Source organism: Sebastes fasciatus, chromosome 13, assembly GCF_043250625.1.
Source record: "Sebastes fasciatus isolate fSebFas1 chromosome 13, fSebFas1.pri, whole genome shotgun sequence".
NCBI lineage: Eukaryota > Metazoa > Chordata > Actinopteri > Perciformes > Sebastidae > Sebastes > Sebastes fasciatus.
In genome coordinates, this window is record NC_133807.1 from 34,177,387 (window position 1) to 34,200,355 (window position 22,969).

General features: G+C 47.1%; 2 protein-coding genes across 20 annotated transcripts in view; both read left to right on the forward strand.

Annotated features, from left to right (window-relative positions):
- The window catches only part of LOC141781385 (CASK interacting protein 2), a 135,470-nt gene extending 120,199 nt beyond the window's left edge, over positions 1–15,271 (forward strand). For 5 of the 6 annotated variants that reach the window (XM_074657100.1, XM_074657105.1, XM_074657106.1 and 2 more), the window contains 7 exons: positions 2,463–2,560; positions 4,352–4,462; positions 4,541–4,642; positions 4,749–4,887; positions 5,009–6,691; positions 11,651–11,981; positions 12,085–15,271. In XM_074657100.1, coding sequence (XP_074513201.1) covers positions 2,463–2,560; positions 4,352–4,462; positions 4,541–4,642; positions 4,749–4,887; positions 5,009–6,691; positions 11,651–11,981; positions 12,085–12,181 — 2,561 coding nt within the window. In that variant the 3' untranslated portion in view covers positions 12,182–15,271. The remainder of the gene's footprint in view (positions 1–2,462; positions 2,561–4,351; positions 4,463–4,540; positions 4,643–4,748; positions 4,888–5,008; positions 6,692–11,650; positions 11,982–12,084) is intronic. The other variant, XM_074657102.1, reaches the window with a different exon arrangement.
- A 756-nt stretch (positions 15,272–16,027) lies between these two features.
- mvp (major vault protein) overlaps positions 16,028–22,969 on the forward strand; it is a 38,227-nt gene continuing 31,285 nt past the window's right edge. For all 14 annotated transcript variants that reach the window (XM_074657107.1, XM_074657112.1, XM_074657110.1 and 11 more), the window contains exon 1: positions 16,028–16,235. The gene's annotated coding sequence lies outside the window, so the exon portion shown is untranslated. The remainder of the gene's footprint in view (positions 16,236–22,969) is intronic.

Genomic DNA, 22,969 nt, shown 5'->3' on the forward strand with positions numbered 1-22,969 from the left:
CTCTTAGAGCTCTCCATTTCAGACACCAGCTACGACTCTTAGAGCTCTCCATTTCAGGCACCAGTTACAAGTCTTAGAGCTCTCCATTTCAGAGACCAGTTACGACTATCAGAGCTCTCCATCTCAGAGACCACTTACGACTCTTAGAGCTCTCCATCTCAGAGACCAGTTACGACTCTTAGTGCTCTCCATCTCAGAGACCACTTACGACTCTTAGAGCTCTCCATCCAGAGACCAGTTACGACTATTAGAGCTCTCCATGTCAGAGACCAGTTACGACTCTTAGAGCTCTCCATCTCAGAGACCAGTTACGACTATTAGAGCTCTCCATCTCAGAGACCAGTTACGATTCTTAGAGCTCTCCTTCTCAGAGACCAGTTTGGACTCTTAGTGCTCTCCATCTCAGAGACCACTTACGACTCTTAGAGCTCTCCATTTCAGACACCAGTTACGACTCTTAGAGCTCTCCATTTCAGAGATCAGTTACGACTCTTAGAGCTCTCCAATTCAGAGATCAGTTACGACTCTTACAGCTCTCCATTTCAGAGATCAGTTACGACTCTTAGAGCTCTCCAATTCAGAGATCAGTTACGACTCTTAGAGCTCTCCATTTCAGAGATCAGTTACGACTCTTAGAGCTCTCCATCTCAGAGACCCGTTACGATTTTTAGAGCTCTACATTTCAGACACCAGTTACGACTCTTAGAGCTCTCCATTTCAGAGATCAGTTACGACTCTTAGTGCTCTCCATTTCAGACACCAGTTACGACTCTTAGAGCTCTCCATTTCAGAGATCAGTTACGACTCTTAGAGCTCTCCATTTCAGACACCAGTTACGACTCTTAGAGCTCTCCATCTCAGAGACCAGTTACGACTATTAGAGCTCTCCATCTCAGAGACCAGTTACGATTCTTAGAGCTCTCCATTACAACTCTTAGAGCAATCCATCTCAGAGACCAGTTACGACTCTTAGTTCTCTCCATCTCAGAGACCACTTACGACTCTTAGAGCTCTCCATCTCAGAGACCAGTTACGACTATTAGAGCTCTCCATCTCAGAGACCACTTACAACTCTTATAGCTCTCCGTCTCAGAGACCAGTTACGACTCTTAGAGCCCTCCATCTCAGAGACCAGTTACGATTCTTAGAGCTCTCCATTTCAGACACCAGTTACGACTCTTAGAGCTCTCCATCTCAGAGACCACTTACGACTCTTAGAGCTCTCCATCTCAGAGACCAGTTACGACTATTAGAGCTCTCCATGTAAGAGACCACTTACGACTCTTAGAGCTCTCCATCTCAGAGACCAGTTACGACTATTAGAGCTCTCCATGTCAGAGACCAGTTACGACTCTTAGAGCTCTCCATCTCAGAGACCACTTACGACTCTTAGAGCTCTCCATCTCAGAGACCAGTTATGACTATTAGAGCTCTCCATGTCAGAGACCAGTTACGACTCTTAGAGCTCTCCATCTCAGAGACCAGTTACGACTCTTAGTGCTCTCCATTTCAGAGATCAGTTACGACTCTTAGAGCTCTCCATTTCAGAGATCAGTTACGACTCTTAGAGCTCTCCATCTCAGAGACCAGTTACGATTCTTAGAGCTCTCCATTTCAGACACCAGTTACGACTCTTAGAGCTCTCCATTTCAGAGATCAGTTACGACTCTTAGTGCTCTCCATCTCAGAGACCACTTACGACTCTTAGAGCTCTCCATCTCAGAGACCAGTTACGACTCTTAGAGCTCTCCATTTCAGACACCAGTTACGACTCTTAGAGCTCTCCATTTCAGAGATCAGTTACGACTCTTAGATCTCTCCATTTCAGAGATCAGTTATGACTCTTAGAGCTCTCCATTTCAGAGATCAGTTACAACTCTTAGAGCTCTCCATTTCAGGCACCAGTTACAAGTCTTAGAGCTCTCCATTTCAGAGATCAGTTACGACTCTTAGAGCTCTCCATCTCAGAGACCACTTTCGACTCCTAGAGCTCTCCATTTCAGAGATCAGTTACGACTCTTAGAGCTCTCCATTTCAGAGATCAGTTACGACTCTTAGAGCTCTCCATTTCAGAGATCAGTTACGACTTTTAGAGCTCTCCATTTCAGAGATCAGTTACGACTTTTAGAGCTCTCCATTTCAGAGACCAGTTACGACTATTAGAGCTCTCCATTTCAGAGACCAGTTCCGAGTGCAGCTGTGTTGCTGTCGTCGTTCGGGTGGAAACAGTCGACCCAGATATGAATGATATATATTATCTGTTTTAACTTTCATTGTGATATTCACATCTCAATAAACTCCTTTTCCTGGAGGGTTCAAGTGAAAGAAAAGCACCTTACCTTTTGTTGGGAATATTTCCAATCCTAATTTCTAAACTGTTATTACTTAGTAAAATAGTACATAGTATAGTAATACAGTAGTATATAATATACCTGCTGAGGTTTGGTGTGATGTCGCTGCAGGTGGGACTCCTCGCCGGCAGACGGTGACGGTGCAGAGACCTGCAGAGCAGAGTTTCTCTCAGCAGTTTGTTCGTCCTCAGCAGCTTCTGGAGGGGAAGGTAAAGAAACTCTATTTTGTTCTATTAATTCATTAATTAATTCATTTTATTTTTCCTTCGTTCAAAACTGGCGAATTTGAGACACTAAAGAAGTATTTCTTTGCTGGAGAGATGGTCTCTTCATACTGGGCTGTCAATGCAGCAGAAAGGCACAAATATTTTAGAAATTGGTGCTACGTAAACAGAGAAAACAAAGAAGAAGGGCTGAAAACCTACAACAACCAGAATGCACTGGGCTAATTTCTATCCTGAGGTCTTTTTCCCAGTCCTTTTTTATACAGCTCATATCTACTTGCTTAAGGTCTTGCAATGTATAGTATATAAATGAAACTGGATGTTCATCTACTATACAGTCTCTCTGACACTGGTCTAGTTTATCAGGTGTTGCACTCTCAAAATTGTGAAGATGAGTTTTCACAAAGTGTCTAATCTGGAGATGTCTAAAGAAATCTGTTTTTGACAGCCCATACTTCTCCCGAAGCTGCTGAAAGGAAGCAAAAGTACCCCGAATGTACAAGTTCCCAACACTACTCAGTCCTGATTCTTTCCATTGATCAAAGGCTCCATCTAGGGTTGAAGGAGTAAGGGACGGGTTTGCCGATATCGGAAGTGTAAAGGATAGAGCTCTAAGTTTAAATTGTTTGGTTATTTGTTTCCAAATTTGAGTAGTGCTATGAATAATCGGATTGTCATTATAACATGCTTTTTTGAGACAAATGGGAGACATAATAATAGCACCAAGCGAGCTGGGTAGACAGTCCTCTCGCTCCATATCCTGCCAGCTGTCGAGAACAATCGTCTCATCCAGCCAATAGGAAACACATTGAATGTTTGCTGCCCAATAATATAGCCTGAAATCTGGCAGAGCCAGCCCCCCATCCCCCTTACACTTGCACAGATGATCTTTCCTAATTCTATGGGATTTAAAGTTCCAGATAAATGGTAGACTTATAGGGTAGAGTTTTTAAAAAAAGCTCTTAATAAGATAAACTGGGAAAAAAAGTAGTTAAACTTGTGTTTGGTGTATTATTTCTCTGTTGTTCCAATGCTAATGGTCATTGTATTTTACATCGTTGGAAAGCCTGTTTATTGACCTTCACAATGATGTCCAGGATCATGCATTTGTGGGATGAGCAGCACAGCTGATTATGTGGGTAGCGCCCAAGAAAATTTGGCAAAATGCTCTGTCAATGGTAAACAGTGTATTCTCCTGTTGGTATTGACTCTTGTTGTGAGTTGTTTGGTGGATGATTGAACTCTCTATCAGTAACAAGAAACAAACATGAAGTTAGGTCCCAGATTGTGGAGATATGGGATCGCCACTGGCTGCAGAATCTCATCCCGATATCTCACTGCATTGAGATGGCCTTCAATGATGACAAGCCTTGTTTTGCCAGTGAGGGAGATGCCGCCCCCCCCCCCACCATGACACTGCCCCCACCAAAAGCTGTTACTCCATCGGTTCAACAATCAGCATAGCGTTCTCCGCGTCGTCTCCATACTCTATACTCCAACTCCATACTCCATACTTCTCCATACTTTACATACCCGTTTACTCCAACGGGTTCTTAGTTCCGGGGGAAAGTTCCTGCGTTGGAAACGAGGCTATGGAGGGAAGTTATTCTACCCACAGTTTCCCTTCAACTGGTCGATGAGTAAAACTCGTTATGATTTAATAAAGAAATGTCCAGAATCCTCAGACATGTTTTAATCTCATCACTCGAGGTTGAATAAAATCGGTAAAGTCTCATTTCCTGTTGAACAGTGGTGTGTTGGTTCTTTGTGTTGTAGGATGCCGAGGCCATCTATCAGTGGCTCAGTGAGTTCCAGCTGGAGCAGTACATCGGGAACTTCATTAGTGCTGGTTATGATGTTCCAACCATCAGCAGGATGACTCCCGAGGTGAATAAACACACTCACCGGTGTATTAACATCTAGTCCGACCTGGTTATTGGTGCTGATGTCTCGTCTTGTCTGCAGGATCTGACCGCCATCGGAGTGACCAAACCAGGCCACCGCAAGAAAATCTCCATCGAGATCAACAACCTGAACATCCCTGAGTGGCTGCCTGAGTACATCCCAGTAAGACTCCCAACGGTTTACTGCTGACTGCCAGACATTGTGATACCGATCGATCTGATTGATCTGATTGATCTGATTGATCTGATTGATCTGTTCTTCCTCGCAGTCTGATCTGGGTGAGTGGCTCAGTGCCATCGGCCTCCCACAGTACCACAAACAACTCTCTGAAAACGGCTACGACTCCATCAGCATCGTCAAAGACCTCACATGGGAGGATCTGCAGGAGATCGGCATCATCAAGCTGGGTGAGGACACATTATATTCTATTATTTTGTATTCTATTATATATATATTATATATATTATTATATGACCGTTGGAACCAGTGTTTTCTTACTTCGATGTGACGGTTGAATTTTCCCTCCAGGCCACCAGAAGAAGCTGATGTTGGCGGTGAAGAAGCTGTGTGACATCCAGAGGGCGATCCTTCAGGCTGAATCAGGCCAAGGCACGCTGCGTCGCAAAGCCCCGGGAGCCCTCCACCTGGTCGCCATCGAGCCGCCTGACTCAGCGGGCGAATGCTCTTCTCCTAACACCCCAAAGATGCTGACCTTCCAGGACAGCGAGCTGAGCGCCGAGCTGCAGACGGCCATGTCCAGCCACTGTGGAGGCTGCGAGGAAGGATTGGCCATCAAGAACGCAGTGGGAATGTACCAGAGCCAGGAGAGCATCGACGCCCGGTCCAGGGGCTCCGGGCGCTCCCAGGAGCCTCCCACGGCTTCCATCACCCCCCACAGCTGGTCTCAGGAGAGCCTGGATGGCAGCCCCGCCAGGGAGAGGAACCTCCCAGAGGGCTGGGACCAGAGACCGAAGCAGGTGCCTCTGGGCACAGCAACAGTGTTTAAGTACCCAGCAATCCCAGCCAAGCCCAAACTGTCTGGATCTCGTGGTCCCTCCCCTCATGGCTCCCCAGCACTGAAGGGTTTCAGCTACTTGCATTCTCATTGTGGATCCACAGACTTGAGCTCACCTCCCAGGCCTGAGAACCACAGTATGACCCTGATGCCGCCCAAGAGGCGCACCCAGAGCACGATCCGCTATGCTCTGTCGGATGGAGAGCCCGATGAGGACGACGAGGAGCCGGCGTTTCGTTCTGGAAACCTGTCATCTTATGCCACCTTGACCCGCAAACCCGGCCGCAGCCAGCTGGCTCGATTACAGTCGAGTCCAGAGAAGAACGGCAACGTGGGACGCAGCCAGTCCTTTGCAGTGCGTGCCCGTAAAAAAGGTCCCCCTCCTCCTCCTCCGAAGAGACTGAGCTCAGTGAGCAGCACCACCAGTGGGGAGCTAAGCGACAGCAGCACCACATCGTCTGCCGGCAGGCCGGTAACCGACAGTCCAGTCAGCGTGAGGAGCATCGCAGCCTCTCTGGAAGGCAGGACGGAGGGTAAGAACTCCCCAGGACCTAAACCAGTCCTCGTCCAGCAGGAGCCGTCACCTCCCCCCTCCCTTGACTCTGCAGGGCAGGAGCCCAGAGAGGCTGCCGGGTTGAGGAGGAGGGTGCAGAGCGAGTGTATTCCCACCCAGACCGGCAGCAGCAACAAGCCAGATCGAGGGGTGAAGTCGGACTCTGAGGAAGAAGAATCAAAAGGTCGCGGACTGGAAGGCTCCTCCTCCCCTCAGAACAGCTCCAGCGAGTGCATCCCCTTCGCAGAGGAGGGCAACTTGACTATCAAACAGAGGCCCAAAGCTCCGAGTCCACCCAGGGCTGAGGCGGTGCTGGAGCCTCCAGAGAAACAAGAAGCCAAGAACCTGGAGGTGCCCGAGTTCAACCTGAAGGAGTCGGACACAGTGAAGCGCCGACACAAACCCAAAGACAAGGAGCAGGGAGGAGGTTCCCCGAGCAGAGAGGGAGCGGAGGAAGCCGGGTCAGAGTCCAGCAGTAGCAGGCCTCCGTCCCAGAGCCAAGATGAGGTCAGTCTGAGGATTAGTGAGGCCAGTCTGGAGAGGCCGTCCAGTCCGGCAACAGGATCCTCAATCAAACCTCCTCTCTCCCCGAAACCTGCTGTCGCCCCAAAACCTGTCCGCAACAGTCTGTTGGCAGCGCAAGGTAAGATACTCACCGTATCCCGTTCAAATCTCACATCCAGGAACTAAAATACGAACCCTACTCACCATATCCCGTTCAAATCTCACATCCAGGAACTAAAATACTAATCCTACTCACCGTATCCCGTTCAAATCTCACATCCAGGAACTAAATACCTAACCCCACTCACCGTATCCCATTCAAATCTCACATCAAGGAACTAAAATACTAACCCTACTCACCGTATCCCGTTCAAATCTCACATCCAGGAACTAAAATACTAACCCTACTCACCGTATCCCGTTCAAATCTCACATCCAGGAACTAAATACCTAACCCCACTCACCGTATCCCGTTCAAATCTCACATCCAGGAACTAAAATACTAACCCTACTCACTGTATCCCGTTCAAATCTCACATCCAGGAACTAAATACCTAACCCCACTCACCGTATCCCGTTCAAATCTCACATCCAGGAACTAAAATACTAACCCTACACACCGTATCCCGTTCAAATCTCACATCCAGGAACTAAAATACTAACCCTACTCACCATATAACCGTTCAAATCTCACATCCAGGAACTAAATACCTAACCCCACTCACCGTATCCCGTTCAAATCTCACATCCAGGAACTAAAATACTAACCCTACACACCGTATCCCGTTCACATCTCACATCCAGGAACTAAAATACTAACCCTACTCACCGTATAACCGTTCAAATCTCACATCCAGGAACTAAAATACTAACCCTACTCACCATATCCCGTTCAAATCTCACATCCAGGAACTAAATACCTAACCCCACTCACCGTATCCCGTTCAAATCTCACATCCAGGAACTAAAATACTAACCCTACTCACCGTATAACCGTTCAAATCTCACATCCTGGAACTAAAATACTAACCCTACTCGCCGTATAACCGTTTAAATCTCACATCCAGGAACTGAAATGCTAACCCTACTCAACGTATTCTGTTCAAATCTCATATCCAGGAACTAAAATACTAACCCTACTCACCGTATTCTGTTCAAATCTCACATCCAGGAACTAAAATACTAACCCTACTCGCCGTATTCTGTTCAAATCTCACATCCAGGAACTAAAATACTAACCCTACTCACCGTATTCTGTTCAAATCTCACATCCAGGAACTAAAACACTAACCCTACTCACCGTATTCTGTTCAAATCTCAGATCCAGGAACTAAAATACTAACCCTACTCGCCGTATAACCGTTCAAATCTCACGTCCAGGAACTAAAATATTAACCCTACTCACCGTATCCTTTTCAAATCTCACATCCAGGAACTAAGACACTAACCCTACTTGCCGTATTCTGTTCAAATCTCACATCCAGGAACTAAAATACTAACCCTACTCGCCGCATCCTTTTCAAATCTCACATCCAGGAACTAAAATACAATACATGTTGAAATCATTGCATGTCTGGGACTTGTTGGTCTTGAAGTGGGACTTGTTGGCCTTAATTTGGGACATGTTGGTCTTAATTTTGGACTTGTTGGTCTTAATTTTGGACTTGTTGGTCTTGAATTCGGGCTTGTTGGGCTTAATTTGGGGCTTGGTATTAATTTTGGACTTGTCGATCTTAATTTGGGACTTGTTGGTCTTAATTTGGGACTTTTGGGTCTTAATTTTGGACTTGTTGGTCTTGATTTGGGACTTTATGGACCTAATTTGGGACTTTTTGGTCTTAATTTGGGACTTGTTGGTCTTAATTTTGGACTTGTTGGTCTTAATTTGGTACTTTTTGGTTTTAATTTGGGACTTTTTGGTCTTAATTTGGGACTTGTTGGTCTTAATTCGGGGCTTGGTCTTAATTTGGGACTTTTTGGTCTTAATTTGGGACTTGTTGGTCTTAATTTTGGACTTGTTGGTCTTAATTTGGTACTTTTTGGTTTTAATTTGGGACTTTTTGGTCTTAATTTGGGACTTGTTGGTCTTAATTCGGGGCTTGGTCTTAATTTGGGACTTGTTGGTCTTAATTTGGGACTTTTTGGTCTTAATTTGGGGCTTGGTTTTAATTTGGGACTTATTGGTCTTAATTTTGGACTTGTTGGTCTTAATTTTGGACTTGTTGGTCTTAATTTGGGACTTGTTGGTCTTAATTTGGGACTTTTTGGTCTTAATTTGGGACTTGTTGGTCTTACTTTGGGACTTTTTGGTCTTAATTTGGGGCTTGGTTTTAATTTGGACTTGTTGATCTTAATTTGGGGCTTGTTGGTCTTAATTTGGGACTTTTTGGTCTTAATTTGGTACTTTTTGGTCTTAATTTGGGGCTTGGTTTTAATTTGGGACTTGTTGGTCTTAATTTGGGACTTGTTGGTCCTAATTTGGGAGTGATGGTCTTAAATTGGGACTTTTTGGTCTTAATTTGGGACTTGTTGGTCTTACTTTGGGACTTGTTGGTCTTAATTTGGGACTTGTTGGTCCTAATTTGGGACTTTTTGGTCTTAATTTGGGCCTTTTTGGTCTTAATTTGGGACTTTTTGGTCCTAATTTGGGACTTTTTGGTCCTAATTTGGGACTTTTGGGTCTTAAATTGGGACTTTTTGGTCTTAATTTGGGGCTTGGTTTTAATTTGGACTTGTTGGTCTTAATTTGGGCTTGTTGGTCTTAATTTGGGACTTGTTGTCCTAATTTGGGACTTAATGGTCTTAAATTGGGATTTTTTGGTCTAAATTGGGATTTTTTAGTCTTAATTTGGGTGTTTTTGGTCTTAATTTGGGACTTGTTGGTCTTAATTTGGGGCTTGGTCTTAATCTTGGACTTGTTGGTCTTAATTTGGGACTTGATGGTCTTAAATTGGGACTTTTTGGTCTTAATTTGGGACTTTTTGATCTTAATTTGGGACTTTTTGGTCCTAATTTGGGAGTGATGGTCTTAAATTGGGACTTTTTGGTCTTAATTTGGGACTTTTTGGTCTTAATTTGGGACTTTTTGGTCCTAATTTGGGACTTTTTGGTCTTAATTTGGGGCTTGGTTTTAATTTGGACTTGTTGGTCTTAATTTGGGCTTGTTGGTCTTAATTTGGGACTTTTTTGTCTTAATTTGGGACTTGTTGGTCTTAATTTGGGGCTTGGTCTTAATTTGGGAGTAATGGTCTTAATTTGAGACTTTTTGGTCTTAATTTGGGACTTGTTGGTCTTAATTTGGGACTTGTTGGTCTTAATTTGGGACCTGTTGGTCTTAATTTGGGATTTTTTGGTCCTAATTTGGGAGTGATGGTCTTAAATTGGGACTTTTTGGTCTTAATTTGGGACTTGTTGGTCTTAATTTGGGACATGTTGGTCTTAATTTGGGACTTTTTGGTCCTAATTTGGGAGTGATGGTCTTAAATTGGGACTTTTTGGTCTTAATTTGGGACTTTTTGGTCTTAATTTGGGACTTGATGGTCTTAAATTGGGACTTTTTGGTCTTAATTTGGGACTTTTTGTTCCTAATTTGGGACTTAATGGTCTTAAATTGGGACTTTTTGGTCTTAATTTTGACCTTTTGGTCTTAATTTGGGTCTTTTTTGTCTTAATTTGGGACTTGTTGGTCTTAATTTGGGGCTTGGTCTTAATCTTGGACTTTTTGGTTTTAATTTGGGACTTTTTGGTTTTAATTTGGGACTTGTTGGTCTTAATTTGGGACTTGTTTGTCTTAATTTTGGACTTGGTAGTCCTAATTTGGGACTTAATTGTCTTAATTTTTGACTTTTTGGTCTTAATTTGGGACTTGTTGGTCTTAATTTTGGACTTGTTGGTCTTAATTTGAGACTTTTTGGTCTTAATTTGGGACTTGTTGGTCTTATTTTGGGACTTGTTGGTCTTAATTTTGGACTTGTTGGTCTTAATTCGGGGCTTGGTCTTAATTTGGGACTTGTTGGACTTAATTTAGGACTTGTTGGTCTTTATTTGGGACTTGTTTGTCTTAATTTGGGACTTCATGGTCTTAAATTGGGACTTTTTTGGTCTTAATTTGGACTTTTTGGTCTTAATTTGGGACTTTTTGGTCTTAATTTTGAACTTGTTGGTCTTAATTTGGGACTTGGTCTTAATTTGGTACTTTTTGGTTTTAATTTGGGACTTTTTGGTTTTAATTTGGGACTTGTTGGTCTTAATTTGGGACTTGTTTGTCTTCATTTTGGAGTTGGTAGTCCTAATTTGGGACTTAATGGTCTTAAATTGGGATTTTTTGGTCTTAATTTGGACTTTTTGGTCTTAATTTGGGTGTTTTGGGTCTTAATTTGGGACTTTTTGGTCTTAATTTTGGACTTGGTAGTCCTAATTTGGGACTTAATGGTCTTAAATTGGGATTTTTTTATCTTAATTTGGACTTTTTGGTCTTAATTTGGGTGTTTTTGGTCTTAATTTGGGACTTGTTGGTCTTAATTTGGGGCTTGGTCTTAATTTGGGACTTTTTGGTCCTAATTTGGGACTTAATGGTCTTAAATTGGGACTTTTTGGTCTTAATTTTTGACTTTTTGGTCTTAATTTGGGACTTGTTGGTCTTAATTTGGGGCTTGGTCTTAATTTTGGACTTGTTGGTCTTAATTTGAGACTTTTTGGTCTTAATTTGGGACTTGTTGGTCTTAATTCGGGGCTTGGTCTTAATTTGGGACTTGTTGGACTTAATTTGGGACTTGTTGGTCTTTATTTGGGACTTGGTTTTAATTTGGGACTTGTTGGTCTTAATTTGGGACTTGTTGGTCTTAATTTGGGCCTTTTTGTCTTAATTTGGGACTTGATGGTCTTAAATTGGGACTTTTTGGTCTTAATTTGGGACTATTTGGTCTGAATTTGGGGCTTGGTTTTAATTTGGGACTTGTTGGCTTGAAGTTGGGACTTGTTGGTCTTAATTTGGGACTTGTGGGTCCTGATTTTGGACTAGCTCTTGACTTGCTTTTGACTTGGGACTTGTTTGTCGTAACTTGGGACTTGATATTTGACCTGTAGTTGTGTCCCTTAGCAGCTGGACTCTCCTCTCCATCGTTGACCGTCAGTGTGGTTCAAAGTGTGGCCTTCACCTCTCCACCCTCTCCGGTTCACGGGCCCCCAGCTTCAGCTCCAGCTCCGGCTCCGGCTCACGGGCCCCCGGCTCACAGGCCCCCGGCTCCGACCCCTCAGAGTCCCTCTCTGACAGCGGCAAGGCCTCAGGTATGTGTGGTGGGTCCGGGTCTCATCCCCGAGTCGTCCTGCGGGACTGAGGTGGTTCAGCAGAGACTGGATCAGACCAGCACCTCTCTGGAAGCGGCTCTGAAGGCCGTCGAGAGAAAACTGAACCTGGAGGACTCAGACGGGTAAGATGGTCCATAATGACCATTATTATTACTATTATGACTGGCCGTCCACATTAACGGTGACGTATTTCCCCTTTCATGGTTTGTCATGTTTTCTCCGTAGTGGATCGAACACGGTGAAGTCTGCGGGGACGATTCTGGACGACATCGGCAACATGTTTGACGACCTGGCTGATCAGCTGGACGCCATGTTGGATTGAAGACTTTTCAAAATAAAAGAATATTCACCCTCAACCTCAGGAAGTGAACCAGAGAGAAGACGAAAGAGGGTGGATGTTTTTACACCTCAGCTCTGAACTCAGTCAGAAGACACCAGCACTTCACCTCCACTGAGCTTCCACAACAACGTCCTGGACTCACGGTTCTGACCCGGTCTGGTCTCTGTATCCACAGATCCAAAGTCCAGCTGAAACCACCTCCACTTTGCTTCCTCAACAACGACCTGGACTCACGGTTCTGACCCAGTCTGGTTCCTGTCTCCATGGATCCAAAGTCCAGCTGACACCTTTTTAACGTGGCGTCGTCGTCTCTCGTTGAACCAAACTAACATTGGACCCACTGGGAGGAAAAGAACTCCTCCGCAGGTTATTCGGATTATTGTTAAACATTAATATCGTTATATTGAGATTTATCTTTATGACGTGATAGAGAGCCGAAGTCCCGACGCCTCCTCCAGTACATTTACTCAAGTTTTGAACTTAAGTACAATTTTGATGTACTTTCCTACAGTATTTTATACTTCTACTCCACTACATCTCAGAGGAAAATATTGTACTTTTTACTCCACTACAATTATTTAATAACTTTACAGATTCAGATTATTATTATTATTATTATTATTATTATTATTATTATATGCTGCGTCAGGGATTCCGGCTCGCTGTACATTATCCCTTACATAATGTATTATTCTACGTAATGAGTTCTTTTACTTTTGGTACTCTAAGTATATTTTGATGCTCCTTCCTGAACAGCTAGTCCTACATTGTTTGAATCGATGGATTCATCAGGTTCTCTAGTTTACTATGATACCAGGATCTTCCCAACCAACCCAACCAGCCCAACCACCCAACTAACCCAGCCAGCCCAATCAGCCCAACCAGCCCAACCGCCCAACTAACCCAACCAGCCCAACCAACCAACCCAACCACCCAACCACCGAACCAACCCAACCAGCCCAATCAGCCCAACCACCCAACTAACCCAACCAGCCCAACCACCCAACTAACCCAACCAGCCCAACCAGCCAATTAACCCATCCCAACCAGCCCAACCACCCAACTAACCCATCCACCCAACTAACCCAACCAGCCCAACCAACCCAACCACCCAACTAACCCAACCACCCAACTAACCCAACCCAACCCAACTAACCCAACCACCCAGCCCAACCACCCAAGCCAACCCAACTAACCCAACCAACCCAACCAACCCAACCAACCCAACCACCCAACCACCCAACCCAACCCAACTAACCCAACCCAGCCCAACCAACCCAACTAACCCAACCAACCCAACCAACCCAAAAAACCCAACCAGCCCAACCAACCCAACCACCCAACCCAACTCAACCAGCCCAACCAACCCAAACAACCCAACCAACCCAACCAGCCCAACCAACCCAACCACCCAACCACCCAACCCAACCCAACTAACCCAACCCAGCCAAACCAACCCAACCAACCAACCCAACCCAACTAACCCAACCAACCCAACCAACCCAACCAACCCAACCACCCAACCACCCAACCCAACCCAACTAACCCAACCAACCCAACCAACCCAACCAACCCAACCCAACCCAACTAACCCAACCAACCCAACCCAACCAACCCAACCCAACCCAACCCAACCCAACCAACCCAACCACCGTGTTATTATCACGTTAACTTTGACTTTTAAATTATTTGTGATTTTAATGGAGAACCTGGACCGTCCGGTTTCACTTCGGCTCTCTATCCAACATGTCATTTCAAATTTGACCTTTTGTAATATTTAAGAATCTATTTTATATATATAAGTGATCTGACCCGAGTGCAGCTCATCTTCCAGTGTTTGTGTTGTTCAGACTGAAACCTGTCAAAGTGCTTCATCATGTTGTTCATACAAAGGGAAGCATGTCAGTGATATACAAACTATTTTTTGATATTCATTTTAGCCAAATTAGTATTTAAATTAGAGTTATCTAAATATGTATATTGTACACTAGAGGTATATACAGGAGCACATATTCAACCAAAGTCTTTGTACAGATTTCCCTCAAATATTTTCACAAACAATTCCTTTAAAAAATGCAGAATCCTGTTTAAGATGTTGAAATGTTGTTTCGCCTGCAGCGTATGGATACAGCGTCCATATTTAGCATGCCATAGCTATACCTACACATTTAACCTGTGATAAAGACAGTTAACCCCGGTGTGTCCTCTGATCATGTGTTGTTTTTATCGGCTCCTCCGACTCCAACGATCTAAAGGCTGACAGAAAACATTAAATACAGCGTTCAATGAGGCCTTTTAAAGGGAGAGTTCAGCTGTTTCTCAGTGGGGTTCTAGGAGGTTCTGATCCGTAGTCAGTGTATTACTACAGTAGAGACAGACAGGAGTACCAGCAGTACTGCTGTCAGTGTATTACTACAGTAGAGACAGACAGGAGTACCAGCAGTACTGCTGTCAGTGTATTACTACAGTAGAGACAGACAGGAGTACCAGCAGTACTGCTGTCAGTGTATTACTACACTAGAGACAGACAGGAGTACCAGCAGCAGGTTTTTGGCCTACAGTACTGCTGGTACTCCTGTCTGTCTCTACTGTAGTAATACTCTGACTACGGATACCTTTATACCGACGGATAGACTTCATACAGCCACACTGAGAAACACCTGAACTGTCCCTTTAAATCCTCCGGATGCAGCTTCAGGTAACCTGCAGTCTGACTCACCTGTAGAGACGATGTCAGAGTCACATTCCTAAAGTTTAGTGTCTTCACACCAAAACATGAAAGAATGTGATCAGAAACCGTCTGCTGGTATTGATCAGTATTGATCGGTATTGATCAGTATTGATCGGTATTGATCGGTATTGATCAGCTCTGCATCATATTGTGTGTGTTTGACTGGATTATTTGTTTAACCATTAAATATCTCTGATGTTACGCTGCTCATGTGTTCTCGTGATCTGTCTTTATGAAGTACATCTATTATTTATCGATCATTTATTGAACATCTGTGTTTCAGTTTTTAAACCTGCAGCTGAAATGTGTTAAGTAAAGTTTGATTACTAAACTTATAATAATTATATTTCTGTAGAATATGTTTGTTTTATGTGATTTGACCTGTTGTTCTGATTCATGATGAATGAAAGGTAAAGAATAATAAAGGGATACAATTACATAAATAATGGACATTACATACACATTTTAAAATATGCATAAAAATAGAGTAGTGCATAACATAAATAAATACATGTTTTTAAAATATATAAATAAATATTTACAGAAATGAATGTGAAAGTAAATGCTTATAATTATTCTTTTATATTTTGTTTTGTCTTTATATTTCCACATTTATTTATTATATTATATATTTATTTTCTATTTCTCTTCTATTTCTACACTTTTTATTTACTTATTTATTCCTCTTTATATTTCCAGGTATAGATCTAGAGGTATAGATCAGGTATAGATCTAGAGGTATATATCAAGAAGTCTAGATCAGGTATAGATCTAGAGGTATAGATCAGGTATAGATCTAGAGGTATAGATCAAGAAGTCTAGATCAGGTATAGATCTAGAGGTATAGATCCAGAAGTCTAGATCAGGTATAGATCTAGAGGTATAGATCAGGTATAGATCTAGAGGTATAGATCCAGAAGTCTAGATCAGGTATAGATCTAGAGGTATAGATCCAGAAGTCTAGATCAGGTATAGATCTAGAGGTATAGATCAGGTATAGATCAGGTATAGATCCAGAGGTATAGATCGGGTACAGAGGTGACCAGCTGATCTGACTGTGACGTAGCTCTGCAGCAGTGAAGTCGGTAAATCACGTGACTGAGTGCTGAGCTGAGTTCCGGGAGTTCCGCCCTCCTCTTTATAACCGTGTCTGTTGTCTGTCTGTGGTTCTCCTGGTTCTCCTGGTTCTCCTGGTTCTCTCCTGGTTCTCTCCTGGTTCTCTCCTGGTTCTCCTGGTTCTCCTGGTTCCTATAAGAGTCACCAGTCGACCCCGGATCTGGTCTGAGCTGCTGCTGCTGCTGAGAGGTAAGAAACTCTGATCTGAAGCCTCACATTTTAAACTTCCTCACTCGGCAGATGGCCTCCCCCCCAGAGCCCGGTCCAGAGCCCGGTCCAGAGCCCGGTCCAGAGCCCGGTCCCGGTCCTGGTTCTGCTCCAGAGCCCGGTCCCGGTCCTGGTTCTGCTCCAGAGCCCGGTCCCGGTCCTGGTTCTGCTCCAGAGCCCGGTCCAGAGCCCGGTCCAGAGCCCGGTCCAGAGCCCGGTCCAGAGCCCGGTCCTGGTTCTGGTTCTGCTCCAGAGCCCGGTCCAGAGCCCGGTCCAGAGCCCGGTCCAGAGCCCGGTCCTGGTTCTGGTTCTGCTCCAGAGCCCGGTCCAGAGCCCGGTCCAGAGCCCGGCCCAGAGCCCGGTCCAGAGCCCGGTCCAGAGCCCGGCCCAGAGCCCGGCCCAGAGCCCGGTCCAGAGCCCGGTCCCGGTCCTGGTTCTGCTCCAGAGCCCGGTCCCGGTCCTGGTTCTGCTCCAGAGCCCGGTCCCGGTCCTGGTTCTGCTCCAGAGCCCGGTCCCGGTCCTGGTTCTGCTCCAGAGCCCGGTCCCGGTCCTGGTTCTGCTCCAGGAGTTGTTCTGGTGGATCCTGTTGGGTGAACTCTGGTGTCGGTCTCAGACCTGCTCTCCAGATAACTTCTGATTTAACGCGATACAAAAATAAATTGAATTGAATTGAAAGTAGAACATCTGCTTTATAGAAAACCACTCCAGATGTTTATGAATGTTTGTGAACCGAACCTGAATCTGAACCACCGAGCGGGACTTTAATCAAACCGGATTGTTTTATAAACCTGATCGTTGTTCTCCCGACATGTCGTCAGTCACACTATATCTATCTATATGTTATATATAAGAGCTCCTCTGTGTTTATTAATGAAGCCGAACTCAGCGGAGCTTCCAGTTCATTCATAAAATGTGTTAATCAATAATCTTCCATTTGTGAATTCTGCTGAACAAATCAGATCATATTAAATGTGGAGGATCTGTAATGGAGTCTGGTGTTCTGGTGTTGTTGGGCGTCAGTTCAGGTTATAACCAGGAAGCTGCTGCATGCAGCTCAGATACCGATACGAGCAGCTCAGATACCGATACGAGCAGCTGTTGTTCAACAGTCTGCAGCAGATGAAGATGAAGATGAAGAGCTATTAATGAGATTAAACTGGGGGGGGGTCATGTTCTTTATACTCAACAATACCTCCTCCTCCTCACTCCTCCTCCTCTTCCTCCTCCTCATTCCTCCTCCTCTTCCTCCTCCTCCTCCTCTTCCTCACTCCTCCTCCTCTTCCTCACTCCTTCTTCCTCTTCCTCTTCCTCCTCTTCCTCCTCCTCCTCTTCCTGTTCCTCCTCTTTCCCCTCCTCCTCCTCCTCTTCCTCACTCCTTCCTCTTCCTCTTCCTCCTCTTCCTCCTCCTCCTCTTCCTGTTCCTCCTCTTTCCCCTCCTCCCCCTCCTCCCTCTTCCTCTTCCTTCTTCTTCGTCCTCTTCCCCCCTTTACCGCCTCTTCCTCTTCCTCCACTTCTTTCTTCTTCCTCTTCCTCCTCCTCCCTTCTTCATCTTCTTCCTCCTCCTCTTCCTTCTTCTTCCTCCTTCCTCTTCCTCCTCCTCCTCCTTCTTCTTCCTCCTCTTCCTTCTTCTTCCTCTTCCTCCTCCTCCCTTCTTAATCTTCTTTCTTCTTCCTCTTCCTCCTCCTCCTCTTTCTTCTTCCTCCTCCTCTTCCTTCTTCTTCCTCCTTCCTCTTCCTTCTTCCTCCTCTTCCTCCTCATCCCTTCTTCATCTTCTTCCTTCTTCCTCTTCCTCCTCCTCCACCTCCTCTTCTTCTTCCTGAATCTCAGATATTTTCCGTCTGTGTGGCTGACTGTGAGTCTAATCTTGTGACTGTCTGTTTTCAGAACCTCGTGTTTGAGTTTTGACTCAGTTCATTATTTACTTTATAAAATGTCATAAAATAGTGAGAAAGCCGACCAGTCAACCAGACCTCGTGATAAAAAGAGGAGTTTTTAAATGTCAAACTGAGTTTATCAGAGTGTAACCGACACAACAAGAGCTCAAGTTGACGACTAAAATAATAAAAATAAAGAGACGGCTGGAGGGAACGGGGGAGACGCCGGAGTTTTGGTGGGAGACGATAACGTTTCTCTCTGCGGAGCCCCGTCACTTCACAAGACACGGGAAACCTCTGTTGGTCTGGAGGAGCTGCAGCAGTTATTTCTGACCAAACGTCCACTGAACATTCACTAGATATTCTCAGAGCTAAACTAACTCTTCTGCAGTGTGGAGTGAGCAGCATGCACGTGAGAGGTGGAGAGAGAGAGAGAGAGAAGGAGCACGGTGTGTGAGTGAAGGCAGGCAGAGGAGCAGAGACTCCGGTCCTGGAGACCAAAGCTACGGTCTCCTCCGCGTCCTCCGACCGCGGCCAACACTGTTTAACAGCTTCACTAGATACAACCAAGAGGTTTTGGTGCTTCACTGGAGTTTGTGTTGGAGTCTGAGTCTGAACAGCGGAGACACACGAGAGACCATGAGACACACGAGAGACCATGAGACACACGAGAGACCATGAGACACACGAGAGACCAGGAGACACACGAGAGACCATGAGACACACGAGAGACCACGAGACACACGAGAGACCATGAGACACACGAGAGACCACGAGACACACGAGAGACCATGAGACACACGAGAGACCAGGAGACACACGAGAGACCACGAGACACACGAGAGACCACGAGACACACGAGAGACCACGAGACACACGAGAGACCATGAGACACACGAGAGACCATGAGACACACGAGAGACCATGAGACACACGAGAGACCATGAGACACACGAGAGACCACGAGACACACGAGAGACCAGGAGACACACGAGAGACCACGAGACACACGAGAGACCACGAGACACACGAGAGACCAGGAGACACACGAGAGACCAGGAGACACACGAGAGACCAGGAGACACACGAGAGACCAGGAGACACACGAGAGACCACGAGACACACGAGAGACCACGAGACACACGAGAGACCACGAGACACACGAGAGACCAGGAGACACACGAGAGACCACGAGACACACGAGAGACCAGGAGACACACGAGAGACCACGAGACACACAAGAGACCAGGAGACACACGAGAGACCACGAGACACACGAGAGACCACGAGACACACGAGGGACCACGAGACCACACGAGAGACCATGAGACACACGAGAGACCAGGAGACACACGAGAGACCACGAGACACACGAGAGACCACGAGACACACGAGAGACCATGAGACACACGAGAGACCATGAGACACACGAGAGACCATGAGACACACGAGAGACCATGAGACACACGAGAGACCACGAGACACACGAGAGACCAGGAGACACACGAGAGACCACGAGACACACGAGAGACCACGAGACACACGAGAGACCAGGAGACACACGAGAGACCAGGAGACACACGAGAGACCAGGAGACACACGAGAGACCAGGAGACACACGAGAGACCACGAGACACACGAGAGACCACGAGACACACGAGAGACCACGAGACACACGAGAGACCAGGAGACACACGAGAGACCAGGAGACACACGAGAGACCAGGAGACACACGAGAGACCAGGAGACACACGAGAGACCACGAGACACACGAGAGACCAGGAGACACACGAGAGACCATGAGACACACGAGAGACCACGAGACACACGAGAGACCACGAGACACACGAGAGACCAGGAGACACACGAGAGACCAGGAGACACACGAGAGACCAGGAGACACACGAGAGACCAGGAGACACACGAGAGACCACGAGACACACGAGAGACCAGGAGACACACGAGAGACCAGGAGACACACGAGAGACCAGGAGACACACGAGAGACCAGGAGACACACGAGAGACCACGAGACACACGAGAGACCACGAGACACACGAGAGACCAGGAGACACACGAGAGACCAGGAGACACACGAGAGACCAGGAGACACACGAGAGACCACGAGACACACGAGAGACCACGAGACACAAGAGAGACCACGAGACACACGAGAGACCACGAGACACACGAGACACACGAGAGACCACGAGACACACGAGAGACCGAGACACACGAGAGACCAGGAGACACACGAGAGACCAGGAGACACACGAGAGACCAGGAGACACACGAGAGACCAGGAGACACACGAGAGACCAGGAGACACACGAGAGACCAGGAGACACGGAGAGACCACGAGACACACGAGAGACCACGAGACACACGAGAGACCACGAGACACACGAGAGACCACGAGACACACGAGAGACCACGAGACACACGAGAGACCGAGACACACGAGAGACCAGGAGACACACGAGAGACCACGAGACACACGAGAGACCACGAGACACACGAGAGACCACGAGACACACGAGAGACCACGAGACACACGAGAGACCACGAGACACACGAGAGACCAGGAGACACACGAGAGACCAGGAGACACACGAGAGACCACGAGACACACGAGAGACCACGAGACACACGAGAGACCACGAGACACACGAGAGACCACGAGACACACGAGAGACCACGAGACACACGAGAGACCACGAGACACACGAGAGACCACGAGACACACGAGAGACCAGGAGACACACGAGAGACCACGAGACACACGAGAGACCACGAGACACAAGAGAGACCACGAGACACACGAGAGACCACGAGACACACGAGACACACGAGAGACCACGAGACACACGAGAGACCAGGAGACACACGAGAGACCGAGACACACGAGAGACCGAGACACACGAGAGACCAGGAGACACACGAGAGACCACGAGACACACGAGAGACCACGAGACACACGAGAGACCGAGACACACGAGAGACCGAGACACACGAGAGACCAGGAGACACACGAGAGACCACGAGACACACGAGAGACCACGAGACACACGAGAGACCAGGAGACACACGAGAGACCAGGAGACACACGAGAGACCACGAGACACACGAGAGACCAGGAGACACACGAGAGACCAGGAGACACACGAGAGACCAGGAGACACACGAGAGACCACGAGACACACGAGAGACCACGAGACACACGAGAGACCACGAGACACACGAGAGACCACGAGACACACGAGAGACCACGAGACACACGAGAGACCACGAGACACACGAGAGACCAGGAGACACACGAGAGACCAGGAGACACACGAGAGACCACGAGACACACGAGAGACCACGAGACACAAGAGAGACCACGAGACACACGAGAGACCACGAGACACACGAGACACACGAGAGACCACGAGACACACGAGAGACCGAGACACACGAGAGACCAGGAGACACACGAGAGACCAGGAGACACACGAGAGACCAGGAGACACACGAGAGACCAGGAGACACACGAGAGACCAGGAGACACACGAGAGACCAGGAGACACACGAGAGACCAGGAGACACGAGAGACCACGAGACACACGAGAGACCACGAGACACACGAGAGACCACGAGACACACGAGAGACCACGAGACACACGAGAGACCACGAGACACACGAGAGACCGAGACACACGAGAGACCAGGAGACACACGAGAGACCACGAGACACACGAGAGACCACGAGACACACGAGAGACCACGAGACACACGAGAGACCACGAGACACACGAGAGACCACGAGACACACGAGAGACCAGGAGACACACGAGAGACCAGGAGACACACGAGAGACCACGAGACACACGAGAGACCACGAGACACACGAGAGACCACGAGACACACGAGAGACCACGAGACACACGAGAGACCACGAGACACACGAGAGACCACGAGACACACGAGAGACCACGAGACACACGAGAGACCACGAGACACACGAGAGACCACGAGACACACGAGAGACCAGGAGACACACGAGAGACCACGAGACACACGAGAGACCACGAGACACAAGAGAGACCACGAGACACACGAGAGACCACGAGACACACGAGACACACGAGAGACCACGAGACACACGAGAGACCAGGAGACACACGAGAGACCGAGACACACGAGAGACCGAGACACACGAGAGACCAGGAGACACACGAGAGACCACGAGACACACGAGAGACCACGAGACACACGAGAGACCGAGACACACGAGAGACCGAGACACACGAGAGACCAGGAGACACACGAGAGACCACGAGACACACGAGAGACCACGAGACACACGAGAGACCAGGAGACACACGAGAGACCAGGAGACACACGAGAGACCACGAGACACACGAGAGACCAGGAGACACACGAGAGACCAGGAGACACACGAGAGACCAGGAGACACACGAGAGACCACGAGACACACGAGAGACCACGAGACACACGAGAGACCACGAGACACACGAGAGACCACGAGACACACGAGAGACCACGAGACACACGAGAGACCAGGAGACACACGAGAGACCAGGAGACACACGAGAGACCACGAGACACACGAGAGACCACGAGACACAAGAGAGACCACGAGACACACGAGAGACCACGAGACACACGAGACACACGAGAGACCACGAGACACACGAGAGACCACGAGACACACGAGAGACCACGAGACACACGAGAGACCAGGAGACACACGAGAGACCAGGAGACACACGAGAGACCAGGAGACACACGAGAGACCAGGAGACACACGAGAGACCACGAGACACACGAGAGACCAGGA